The sequence below is a fragment of the Haliaeetus albicilla genome, chromosome 7 (genome assembly GCF_947461875.1).
Source record: "Haliaeetus albicilla chromosome 7, bHalAlb1.1, whole genome shotgun sequence".
Taxonomy (NCBI): Eukaryota; Metazoa; Chordata; class Aves; order Accipitriformes; family Accipitridae; genus Haliaeetus; species Haliaeetus albicilla.
Window position 1 is genome coordinate 45,684,659 of NC_091489.1, and position 12,914 is coordinate 45,697,572.

A 12,914-nucleotide genomic window follows, 5' to 3' on the forward strand; every position below is an offset into this window, starting at 1 on the left:
AAAAGGAGGGTGAAGCCAAGAAAGAAAAGTGTCAAGGCAGGAGGACACTCCTGCACGTCAGATCTCTCGGTGGAGAGGATTACCTTGTCCAGTGCCAGTTGTGTCCAGTCTTTTTGTTTCCCCCTGTCTTTAGTCCAACCACGGGGAGGGAGGGGGGGGTGGGGGGGGGTCAAAATGATATCCAAAGTTATTCTGCACCCGCCCCTTCCAAAAGGGAAATGCAATAATGCCACTAGTGTTTCTATTCGGCTGCGGCAGCGATGCCTTATTAATACTTTATTTCTCCAAGACCGAAGCTGGCAGGAGAGAGCTGTAGATCCCCCTTGCCCCTCCCTCCCCTCCCTCCCCCCTTCTCTGAAATTAGCCTCATCAATTCAGCTACAATTTTTTAGTTCAGATGCAGACACGGGACTGAACGTGACCAGACCTGGAGGTTTTGGCTTGCTGCTTGCCAGCGATTGAGGCCGTCTGCAGCCAGGAGGTGAAGGGGGGGGGGGGGAGCAGAGGGGACAGCCCGACCGCCTTCCCTCTCCCCCCACCCCCGTCCTCCCCCTGTCTGCTTTACAATCCAGGGGTCTGCGCTGGGGTCCCCGGAGAGCAGCACATCTGGATGCTGCTAGCGGGGTCAGGTCCCCCCTTGCCTAGGGCCACAAGAACTGGAGTTCAATTAAAAGAAATCACGGTTAACCCTTTGCTTTCCTCATTACTCTTTCTTTTTCCCTGCCCTCTGTCCCGTCCCCCCCTGCCTCCCGACCCGCAAATACTCTCTTCCCCACTCCCCCTTCAGCGTTACCACATGGCAGGCTGCAGCAACCAGAAAAGCAAGAGGTTAAAGGGAAGAGTGAAACGCATCCTTTCAAAACCCAAATGGTTTCCTCTCTAGACAACACTCTCTACCAGCCCCGAAAAACAACGGGGGTGGGGGGTGAGGGAGAGGACAGGCTGAGGATCTTAACCGCGAAAGGAAGGGGAGAAAAAAAAAATACCCTGGAAGGAACCTCTGTCATCCACGGACCTCACAGAGACTTTTGGTTTTAGGCTGCGTGACCGACAGGTCTTGGACGGGCTGGCGGTGGGGGAGAGGCGGGAAGCTGAGAGCGGCAGGGAGAAACCACCTGAAAACGTGCCCAGCTTATGGGACAGGAGCCCAACATTTGCAGAACACCCTTTCCCCAGCTCCGGGCTGAAGAGCCAAACAAGTCCGGCACCCGCAGCGGATCCCCAGTGCTCCCAAAGGCTGGAAGATGTCAAACAGACACCCTCCCTCCATCCCACTTTGAGATATTTTAGGAGCCCAGCTCCGCATTTTATTGCCAGACGGGCACCGTGACCCCCAGGGGTTTATTTTGCATGTCTGAGGATGGCTCGAAATGAAGCCTCTTCGGGTCACTTGTTAGATCGGGTCCATTAAGGTTGATCCCTCCTTTACCTCTTGTGTTTGGTCTAAAATAAGATTTGCGAAAAGTCCAAGAGATAAGGTAATGAGCGAAGTTGTTAAACATTGTAACAGACAAGCCGAACAATCTACTATTTTCCTCCCAAATAATGTAACAATAGAACCTTTGCTTCATCTTTTCTTTTTTTTTCTCCCGCCTGAAAAAAAAAAACCCAACCAAAAAAAACCCAAAAACCACCCCAAACAAAAAAACACCCTTGAAGTTATCTCAAACTTTTTGGAAAAGGCTGGAATATTCATAAACTACGTGCGCCAAGCTCTGAATCATCCTAGGTGATTGCTCAGTGGGACTTTGGGTATTTAACTGTTTGAGAGGAAGGGAGCAAAGACAGGCAGGGGAAAGCAAAGCCATCGCCGGGCACGGTGGTGATCCATGTGCGCAATTTTTAATCTGATGCTCAGCTTTTGGATGCATATGTATATACAGTAAAGGAATTATGATCTGTTTAATGTGGTTACCACCAGACATCTGGAAAATCATTTGATCTTGGCAACCACGGAAGATTTCAAATGCTTACATTGGGACAGGCTGGTAGAAATCAGTTACTCCTCAATTATTATGTTTTTTTTCACTCCCCTTATGAATGAAACGAATTCTCGACCCAAGTTTTTAATTAGTTCAATATTGATCTCAAGCACTTGGCATGTCCCCACCTCCTCTCTTCGTCCTTATAATTGGATTACAACGACCATAGCCTCACACAGAGAAGGTGAAAACGCCGGGTTTTGGCGTGATCCGATTGAAATTAATAAGGAGACGCTGGGGGGAGTTTGGCCCAGGACTATTTCACGTCCAGTATCAAAGGAGTTAACCCCTCGGTGTAGTTCAATGCCGGTCCTTCGCGGGACTACATAACCTCAAAGATATGGATTTTCTGTCTGTAATTCAGGCGGGATTAGCGGTCATCGCTTCATAATTAAAACCGTCTAGTTATTCTGTAGGAATAAACATAACGAAAAGCTTCCCGGGCCTCAGCTGCAGGTTAGAAATATTATTTTCAGAGGATGGGAAAGGGGTTTGGTTTATATCACCCTCTCTTACCCGAACAACATCAGCTGAGCTCTCCTTAACCCCCAGCCTGGGACTGTGGCTTTGAACTAGCGCGGTAAATAGGGGAGGGGAGCCCCAGAAACCAGCAGCCACGCCTTGACTTTGTCGCTAGAAAGCGGCTCGTTTCCCACTAACTACCCGCTAACTGTGACAAAGTGTCCTCTTTTTTTAAACTATCTTTTTGTATCTATATATACACACACACACACCTTGCGCTAAGTATATTGTGTGTGTATATATTATATATATATATATATATATATAACCTCCTATATATTCTATCCTCTATAAACGTATTTACAATATTTACCATCATTCTTTGCCCGGAGCTGTATTAGCAGAATGCCAGCGTCTATTCTGCTCCGGTCTTTACTAGAGGGAAAATCTCCACCAACTTCAGTGAATGTTTAAAATTTCCGGGTCTCAGTCTCCTCTGGCACCGACTCCGTTGCAGAATGAAAAACGCAACGTGTTTTGTTTATTTTCTAAACCCACATTCTTACAAGCAAAAAGCCCAAACTACAGCCCTGGGATTTGATCCCCAGAAACGAATCCCAATTCTAAACTAAACTAATTGGGCAAACCTGCTTTTCAGCTACAGCAATAAAAAGGAATAAGTAGAGTTTTCCAGCCCCACAGCTGAAGGATCGGGTCCCTCCTACCTCTTGGTCTACAGGAACAGCCCATGGGATTTGGGAACCTGAAGCCGGAAAGTTATTCACTGCTAATCGGTACTAAGTAAAACATAATGTCTTAAAAGTGGTGTGGAGAAGATCCAGTAGCTTTGAAGCTGCATCGCAATTAGGCGAAGAGTGGGGTAAGCAGTGTCCTGGCTAGTTTTATTCGAGCTCCATGTCCCAATAAACCAGCCCCCGCCCTCCCTTCCTCCCCCATCCCGCAATTATTGAAAAGCTAAGGCACAAAAAAACAAAAATACTGAAGGCCAAAAAAACAGACTGCAGTGCACTAGCTCCAAACGTCTGGCCCCTCGCTTGAGGCCATAATTAATTTGAGATTTATTTTTATTGGAGAACCCAGTCTCGTCTGACCTTAGCCAAACAAGACTTCAGCGAGACCCTTGATGCGCTTGAATGGAACAGAATATTTCTCTCTAACTTCTCTTCAGGCGTCCGTGCCTGCTTTGAATTTGTTCCTCAGACTTCATATATTTGGAGATTTGCAGAAAAGATTTAAAGCATTTTTCCCCCTTAGCATTCACTTTCTTCCCTTTTTGCTCCCCTCTCCCTCCACACCCGCTCTCTTTCTAAACACAGGGCTAGGAGAGCATAGGAAAGGCTGGAATACAAAATTCCCTGGATTCAGCGTATTGGTGGGGGGCGGTTTTCTGTAAATTGTGAAAGAACGGAGCCATTAGAAGGTCGCAGAGTTGGGGAAGGAAGGGGGGCTGGTTGCTTGAATGCTGCTGTCTAAAGGCGGGAGTCACTGTAAAAGCTTGTCCCTTGTGCCCGAGAGCCTGGTTTCTTTTAGAAAGCTCCAACGTGCTACATTTCCACGAGAGGAACAACGTTTCTCTCACCTTCTTGACCTAAATTCAAACCGTGTCTTGAAGGTAAAGAGGGGAAGAAACAATGCCAGCCCTTCCCCACGCAGCGCTGGGGTTGAGCACGGGAAAAAAGTCAGGCGGGCTTCGCTGGACACCGGGAAGTGGAAAGGGATTTTTCTATTTAAAATAGAGAGGTAAGTGCAAATAAGAACTAAATCCATAAGCACCGAGTTGTCATGAGGCATTAATCAACGACTTGCTAAAGTCTAACAATTTAGCAGCGTTTCTGCCTCAAGAAATGAGCTTGGGGGAAAAAAAAAAAAAAGAAAAAGAAAAAAGGAGAACGATTCGGTATATACGTAGATTAATCATCACGAAGTGTGAGACTGACGTAAGAGTTCACAGTAGCTTCTGCCCACTTTACACCTGCCGACAAAGCTACTGCAATTCCCACCTTCTCTTGAGGTGTCTGGTCCCCTCTTTCCCAACCCAGGTGGGAGGAACTGAAATTCTGAGGGACGCCAGGAATTGGGAAAAAAAAAAAAAAAAAAAAGCAGAAACGGATAATGCGCAAGAAGATGCTTCCAGCAGGAGCAACTCTACCTGAACTGAGGAAAAACCAGTCCACGAAGGCTTTGATTTTCCCTTTTCTGCCAGGCTAAGGCTGTCAAGCTGTTCTTAAGAGCGTGGGGCAGGTTTCTGTCTGTTCCACACAGCCGCATTTCCAGCATCCCCGCATCTCTGAGCACCTGTGGGACGGATGACCCGTGCACAGGTCCCTCGGCTGATTCATGAGGCACCATGTCTGCTGCGAGATTTCTGTTGCAAAAACCCCCAAGAAATAACGGGATATTCTTTCCTTACAACCTGCCCTCGAGCAGCCTCTGGCTGCTACTGCTCAGCGGGAAAGATAACGTCAAAGTTTGTCAGTAGCCTTCGTAGTGCCCGCTCCAAAGAAAATCTCACTGTTTTGTCCTTCAAAAAATAGAAAATATTTTAAAAATCCCCTCTCTCTTTAGGGCTTCTGTAAACTTTCCAGGCAGAGTGAAAGCAAGAACAAACCAAATATTGTTTCCAGCCACCCAGACTATTTTGCCTCCATGAATATGCTTCTTTGTACGGTCCCACAAACGTTATGGCTGCATGAAATCCATTTTTTTTTTTAAAGCGAGAAGTCCCGCCCTTGCACTGTGGTTCCTTCCCGGAGGCAAGTCCATCTTCGTGCCCTTTCAAAGGTCTGGGCTGGAGACAATTTTTCCGCACAAGCTCGCAAAGGGGAGCACGCAAGTTTCTTTGCGGCCGGTCCCCAACCCCCCCCAGGGGGTCGGAGTGGGGGGCGAGCACGCTGCCTCCCCCAAGCCCACCGGGTTTGCGGGGGTCCAGCGCGTTACCCGAGCTGTTTCTGGGGAACTGCCTTAATTTTTCCTCCCCTCGGGAGACTTTTCTAAATATAATCCCCAGGCGTGGCAGAGGAAAGGAGAGGAAAAGCAGGGGTGATGCCAGGATACCTGCTCCCGTGTGATGGGGAGAATCGCTGCCCTCTCCTTTGACTTCTCCTGCGAAGGCCAAGGGACTTTTCCCAGCCGGTCCTGCCTCAAGCTGGCAGGGCTGGTACCTGGAAAAGGGGCTCCAGAAGAAGGGAGGTTCATCCCGGCCCCGGGATGCTCTGCAGAGCCCCGAGAGCTTCAGGCGCTGCCTTGGGGAGGGAAGGGCAGGAGCTGTGTTTACGGGCTAGGGAACCGAAAGCAGAAGCAATGACTTTCTCTGTGCGAGGAGGGGAGTGATAGGAGATAAGCGTTTGGATGTTGCCGAAGGGCAGGAGAAAAGCGCGGGTGAACAACACACCCTTAAAATTATTCTTGTACCGCCTGCCTTTACACACATTTTAAACCACAAACTGGCAGTGCAGAAGGGGAGCGAAGACTCCTGTGGCCCGGAATAGTTTGTGGCAATGGTAATAATTAAAAATTCAGTACTCAGAGGTCATGTTGCTTTGCTTATAGCCCTAATTCTTTCCATATCCCTACAGTCAGGATTCCAGTGCTGTCTTTTAAAATTTAATTTCCCAATTATATTACACGTTTCATTCTCTAAAGTCAAATACTCGTGTTTAGATGAGATTAGCACCCTCTGATATACTGTAAATGATTAAGTACTCACAGATCAGCAAGTCCCATAACGGTATAAGGAATAGAAATACTTTATCAGTTATGTAGAATAAACCAGTAAGGATCAAAATGATTTTTTATATTTGAGTTTTCCTACCCCTCTGTCGCGTTAAGGCCCATACAAAAAGTGTGTATGAGAGAAGATTGGGTAGCCCTGTCATGAGGTTATATAGGATCTTTTAACATTGCTTTAGATACGGATCCATACGTCCTATGTGGTTGTGATGTAAATCAAGATTACAACACCGAGAAGCTGAACTTCACCAGTATGACTCAACATAAACCACCCTTGTTAAAACAAGCCATTTTAAAAATGAAATCCTCCTCTTCCTCCTCCAGTCCCACCCCTCTCTTGCATTTTGAAAGCCATGACAAGAACAACAGTGTGGCCTGAAGGTGGTCCTAGGCTATTTTGTACCCCAGGGGTATGACAGTGATTTTGTTGCTCCTGGGAGCTCCTGTGGAACAGCCTGCTAGCAACCCCCTCTCAGTCACAACAGATAGAGATGAGGCGTTTTTCTGTACAAGGCACAGAATAAAGTTTATATACGTGCTGCCTTTGTTGAAGAGGATTTATAGAAGACATTGATCCCAATTTTGCTTTTTCTGTTGTGTAATGGGGGTAGTGTACACATCATCAACTGAGATCCCACAAAAGTAATAAATAAAATACTTCTCCCTCCCACAAGACAAGCAAATATGTTTTTCTGGAGAAGGAATGACATGAAAAGAAAATAGTAATAATAATAAAAAAAACCTGGGAAGAGAGAGGAATTGGAACTCTACCTCCTGCTTTTCAAACTTCTTGCTCACCACAACTTGGGAAGTCCTCAAAGATCAGTGTGGGGAAGCAGGAAAGAGAAGGCAGGTGCTGTCTAAACCTGAACAGCACCTTGTTCTTGCACAGCACTTCCATCCACACTTTAAAGATCGAGAAATGGAGGAACAGAGAGTTGAAGTGTCTTGCTCAGGAACACCAAGCCCACTCTGTCAGGGCTTGGATCTGTACCCATTTCCTGACTATTTGCCTAGATCATTAGTCAGTCCCACCTCTTCTACAAATAAGCCAGTCTTCGTCAGAATCTCTCTGTTGGCTCTGGACGCGTTCAAGACAGTAGAAGATGTCACCAAACGCAGAGGGGCCAGAGACTGACCTATCCCATGTGTTTAAGGTTCTAATTCTCCTGAATTTAACCATATTCCTACTTCTATGAACAGCCTCACTGATCTGAATGAGCTACCCAGGTACCATTTTGCACCACTGGTACTGAGCTGCCCAACTTAAAACTTTTAAGGGTCAATGGGAGATATTTCCTTTGTCTTCAGAAGACTTTGGGTCAGTTTTAAGAGACTTCTGTCATAATCCTGTTGAGTTTTTTAAGCACAGGACCTTGTTATTTCCCCAATGACATTGGTGTGAATGAAGTTTTACAGACAAAATACCAAAGACAAGGTCCTTGCCCAAAATAATGGCAGCTGATGATGACGGGTTGTAATGAAAGGCAGAGTTCAGCATCACACAGCTCACTTAACCCTCCACTGCTGAAACACTGGATATAAGTCCAGCCTGAGGAGTTCTTCCTGGTGGATAAAACACATGCTTATGTGAAGGGAACTTTGTCCAAGCACTTTGCCTGCAGGATTGTACTTAATGAGAAGGCTATCCCGACACAGTTGCAGACAGACTCACTCAATCCTGCTGGAATGTTAAATTATTTAGGCCTGGATCTTGGTTCCACTTAATTCAAAAGGAATTTTGCTACTAACTGGAGCGGCGGCTGGATCTAGCCTCACAACAAAAGGCAATGATACCATACTATAGGATGTCAAAGGGCCTTCATCTCTTCATTGTAAACAGAACACATCTCAGATCATTTCCCACATACAGGAACTCCAAAGAGAAATTAATGCTAAAGCTGGGCACAGACTGCATAATGTGTTTCTTTTCTTGAACTTTGAGTGAATTTGCTTTCGTGAGACTTGGATTTCATTTGTTTTCCACAGAGTTTCTATTCTTCCAGAATCTGGTCCAAAGCTACAAGAATTTAATAAGCAAAATTAAATCACCAACATTCCCTGAAACACTGAGCTAGGAGTGCGATTTTGGGGGATATCAACTGAATATGGAATCTTGACTATTCCTGGTTGGATTTGCTCTAGAAACCTGGTCCAGAGAACTGCACAAGTTCACCCAATCAGGGAATACAAGTAATGCCACATGACCCAGGAGTCATCCCACCAACCTTGCATTTCAAATACTAATACTCCTAACAAACTGCCTGCAAAATGAGCCATAGCTTAGGGATTATATACAGAAATCATTCAGTGAATCATTTCCAATAATGTGTATGTACATGAAAGTCACAATTGGCACATGGATCATTGACTAAGGTGGTGAGGGGGAGGAGACTAAATTCCTGTAATAAATTATTCATTACAAATTATCCACCCAGCTCTAGTTAACACCCTTCTGTGTTTCTTCAGCCTGGGAGAGAAGTGGCTTGTGTTTTAGATTTTCCCTAAGTGCTGTTGCATGCGGGGTTTGCCTTAAACGTGTAACCCAGATGTCCCAGGCTTGGTTTATTTACATTCTTGGGAACTGTTGTGGAAAAAAAACTGTATAATGTCAAATATAATATAGTACTCAATTGAGTTATAAAGGGACAAGGCTATGCCAACCCTTCTTTGGTATTTGGTTTAATCTTATGAAGAAGAAAGAGGCAGAAGTGGCCCATCAAAATACATTCCAAGATCCATATTTTTTGCTTAAAAAGAAGATATACAAACAGCTATTTAGAGTACAAGATCTAGCAGTATCTGGCATTAGCCATTATCAGTAAAACCAACTGAAGTCTGTTTGCCTACTAAATTGTATTGAAGCATTGCTCAAGGAAAACCATAAGTAACACTGTGAAAGAAATCCCGGTGTTATGTAGCATTTCCTGGTGTGACAATCCATTTCTGGTAACTGAAAGAGATGTTCTGGTTTAGTTCATTAAATATTTTTTCTCCTCTAAATCCATTTTGAAATGTACCTTTCAAAAAACATAACTTCACATATCATCTTGCATATTGAATTCAGTAGCTGGCACAGCAGAGAAGTAGAGGGATATTAAATGAAATTCAGCTCTGGTTCAAGACTAAATGGTATCTAGGAAATCAGAAAATTGGAAGCCAGTTTCAGAAAACCACTATGATATAACATTGGTAGTACACCACCACTATCATATTGGTTTCAGAGCAACAAACCACTACTATAATGTAATTCAGGACACCCTCATTATAATACTAGTTATAGTATAACCCGTCAAACCAAGCATCAATGCATTATAAAAGAAAAGACCACTTTAACATATTGTTGGTCCCTGATGATACAACTTTTGACTCAATGCTGCGTATTTCCAGAATGATAACTCTGATACTTGAGATTGTAACCCCTCTCCTACCAAAGGCAGAGGGATTTTTTTTCTGCTAAATTCAGTGAGAACGGGAATGAGATTTTCAACTAATACAAATGATTGCGAATTTTGGAGGATTGTAATTTTTGACATTACCTGTTTAAAGATGCTGTCATGTCTTACCTTGACGTAAGACGAAGTGTCTGGTACAGTCTGAAACATCCTTACTTGTTTAATAGATATATTTAAAGGTCCTAAAATTGACCTGAAATTTGAAAAAAAAAAAAAAAAATCAGGTCATATATAGTATGTAGAAGAGTGAAGAAACAAAGCATTGCTTGAAAAGTAAGATTAGTAATAACATTTAAAGAGAAGTGATCAAGCATTTAAGTGTACCGTTTAAAGGACACAGAAAAACGTCCACCACAGTAACTAAAAGTCAAGTAATAGAGAGGACTTCATAAAGCAGGGTTTTATTTCTATGCTTTAACAACGGTTTTGTTTTGCTTTGGATTCCTCCCCTCTCCTCAGGAAAAGAGCCTTCTTCACTTTTGACCAGAGCAGAGGGAAATGTTTGACATTTGATTAACTGAATTTCTTAGCCAACAATTAAAAACCAGCTGAAATACTCATGTTTTCATGTCGAGACTAGTTAACCCTATTGACTTGTATCCAAGGGTTTCACTTGGCTAAATGAAGGGCAGTTGCCTTTCGTGACTCATTGAAACCATTCCGAGCCATTAACCTGCCGGCCTCTATTGATTTAAAGAACCTTTCTCACCAATAATAATTAAACAATAAATTTAAAAAAAATTATAGCGAACGGAAGCATCATTCCAAATAGCAATTAAAAAACCCCAGGGTTGTCCATCTCAGCCCTTCTATTTGGGATAGTGCCGTTACCCAGTCAAACATAGCAGTGCTTTATCTCAGGCTTGCATCAACGCAGTACATCTGTTTTTCTGTACTTCTAAGACTTGATGATCTCCTGATGAACAGGTTTTTTTGCCTCCCCCCCCCCCCCCCCCCAAGTCATCACTACGGAGATGCAGAGATTAACAACGATAGTGAAAAATGTAATGGTGTGTGGGAAAATAAATCTGCAGTCACTAAACTATCCGACAACTGTTTTTTCCTACCCGCTCCTCTCAGGATTTTTAGTCCCCTTGGAAAGCACCAGAAAGCGATTAGCTTACTGTAATTAGTGCATCGTTAAGAAGCACGAGCCCTCCCCCTTAGTATGCAGCTCCTAAGTGCTGCTATTCTGACGGTCCCATTTTCGCGGAGTGGGAAGGGAAAAGTTAGAAATTTACCCAGTATTTACTGTAGAAAAATTCTACTACAGAATTAGAAAGAGGCATAAAGGAGTGCGCACGAGCGGTCAATACTCCTGGGTTTGGGTTTTGGGGTTTTTTTTTTTGCAAGCTCTTCAGGAAAAGCTGTGGGGTCCTAACTTTGCAGCTAGTTCAGTTTGCCCGCATCTAATACAACCCAGACACCGCTGGTTAATCACGAAATAGCCTTCGTTTGATTAATGAAGAAGCCCGCGCCGCGCTGGAGCTGCCTGTTCCCTCATCTCAGGAGCTGCCTCCCCCCCCCCCGCGGTGAGAGCCCGTCCTCGCCCCCAGCAATGCCAAAGAGCCAGGGAAACACCTCCGTGTCCCCAAAGCCAGCTTTGAAACATCTGCTGATTTAAAAAAAAAAAAAAAAAGGGAGAGAGAAAGCAAAAAAAAAAAAAATCCCACAGCCCAACAACTCTGGAAAATAAAAGTTCACTATCTGCATGTAACTCCCCCCCCCCCCTTTTATTGATTTTTAAAGCATTTATTACGCAGCCAGCTGGCACAGAAGGGCAACTGATTATAAAATCGACAATGTGTTTCTGATAAGTACAATTCTTTTTTCTGTCGTCCTCCCTCCTAACACATTCCAGTTTCTTTTGCTTCTGAACTTGCAACGGGGGGTGGGGGTAGACAGAGTTGAGGGACAAGGTAATTTTGCTTAGCCAGTAAATTTTCTAGGGTCAAGGATTCACATATCAGTTTCCCCTGCTCCCCTCTTTACCCCTGATTAGCGCTCCCCCCACCCCCGATTACCTCCCTCTTATAATTACGCATGTTCATATAAATAAATACATCTGCATATTTGGAGCCAGTCTTAAGAGGTCTGCTGTGGATTATTTATCAATCGTATTGCCCTGCCAGCATCAGCCGCAATATAAAAGGGCCTCTTAAACTGCTTTTAGATTCGCCTGTTGCTTATTCTTATTACTATTATTTAAATGACTCACCTTTTATACCCTTTCCCCTCAACCAGTGGCAGACCAGTTTGTAAAGATCCAGGTTGAGACCAAAAATAAGACTCCCCACCAGTTCTGGATTACTACCCTGCCGCTGCAGTTTTGCAAAGAGGAGAGATTAAACTTGTTAGATCCAAAGCAGCGCTGAAGTTAAAATTCCCAGCCCATCCAGACAGGCTGCATCAACCAGGCATTTCCTCAGGGGGCTTCTGTAATGCTCGCAGCTCCAGGACGTGCTTTCCTTTCCCTCTCTTCTATGCCCTCTACTTTTCATTTGATTTCCGCTTTCCCCCTTATCAATATTTCAGCTGCTCCCTCAGATTAATCATGGCTATGTGGCATCTTCGCCCAATGAGCCCGCCTGGCGCTACTCACCACTTTAAAGAACAACCAGAAAAAAAAAAAAAAAAAAAGAGAGAGAGAAAATTCACAACTTTCTTTAAAAAAATATTGCTGAGGAGTCAAGCCGAAAAGGGACGCTGAGTGGAGCTCAAGTGCTACTTTAAATCCCCCTTTTAAATAAGGAAGTTTCAAATATCCGTTTTTAAATAATCGTTCCTTACTTTGAGCTTTTTTCCCTGACTCTTACCTTGAAAATAGTTAACCCATTTCCCCCTGAAGCAGAACCGAAAATATGACAGACGATGCTGCAGATGCACACGGCTGGAAAAGAGAGATGAAATCGTCTCGAAACTATTATCTCTATTGGATCAAGAATTCAGCCTTTCTCTCTGCAAGCTGAAACCTCCAGATCCTTTTAGCTATTTAATAATACCCTATCAAATAGTAACACATTTACGGAGAGAAAGGAAACACATCTTCAGTTCAGGGACATATTTTTTTCCGAACGGGGTCATGTTTCTGCTGCGTATTGTCATCTCAGAACGGTTTACAGATAATATTTTGCACTAACCTGGGGAAGAAACTTCCAGGGATTTTAGGACGACATCAATTTTAAATGTAACCCTCAGAAGGGTTACCAAAACTATTTGGAAAATGTCCTTCCACTCTCTATTCTCTTTCTCTCCTTCCCGGCTT

The 12,914-nt window shown here is 44.1% G+C and overlaps 1 protein-coding gene across 3 annotated transcripts in view; it reads right to left on the minus strand.

Annotated features, from left to right (window-relative positions):
* Window positions 1–12,481, minus strand: part of FLI1 (Fli-1 proto-oncogene, ETS transcription factor) — an 88,883-nt gene extending 76,402 nt beyond the window's left edge. Inside the window, exons 1-2 of one of the 3 annotated variants that reach the window (XM_069788205.1) lie at window positions 11,868–12,481; window positions 9,761–9,842 (exon numbers count right to left, since the gene is read on the minus strand). In XM_069788205.1, the coding sequence (XP_069644306.1) occupies window positions 9,761–9,799 (39 nt within the window). In that variant the 5' untranslated portion in view covers window positions 9,800–9,842; window positions 11,868–12,481. Of the gene's footprint in view, window positions 1–83; window positions 105–9,733; window positions 9,843–11,867 lie in introns of those variants that run through there. The other 2 variants (XM_069788204.1, XM_069788208.1) reach the window with 2 other exon arrangements.
* Window positions 12,482–12,914: the final 433 nt, after the last annotated feature.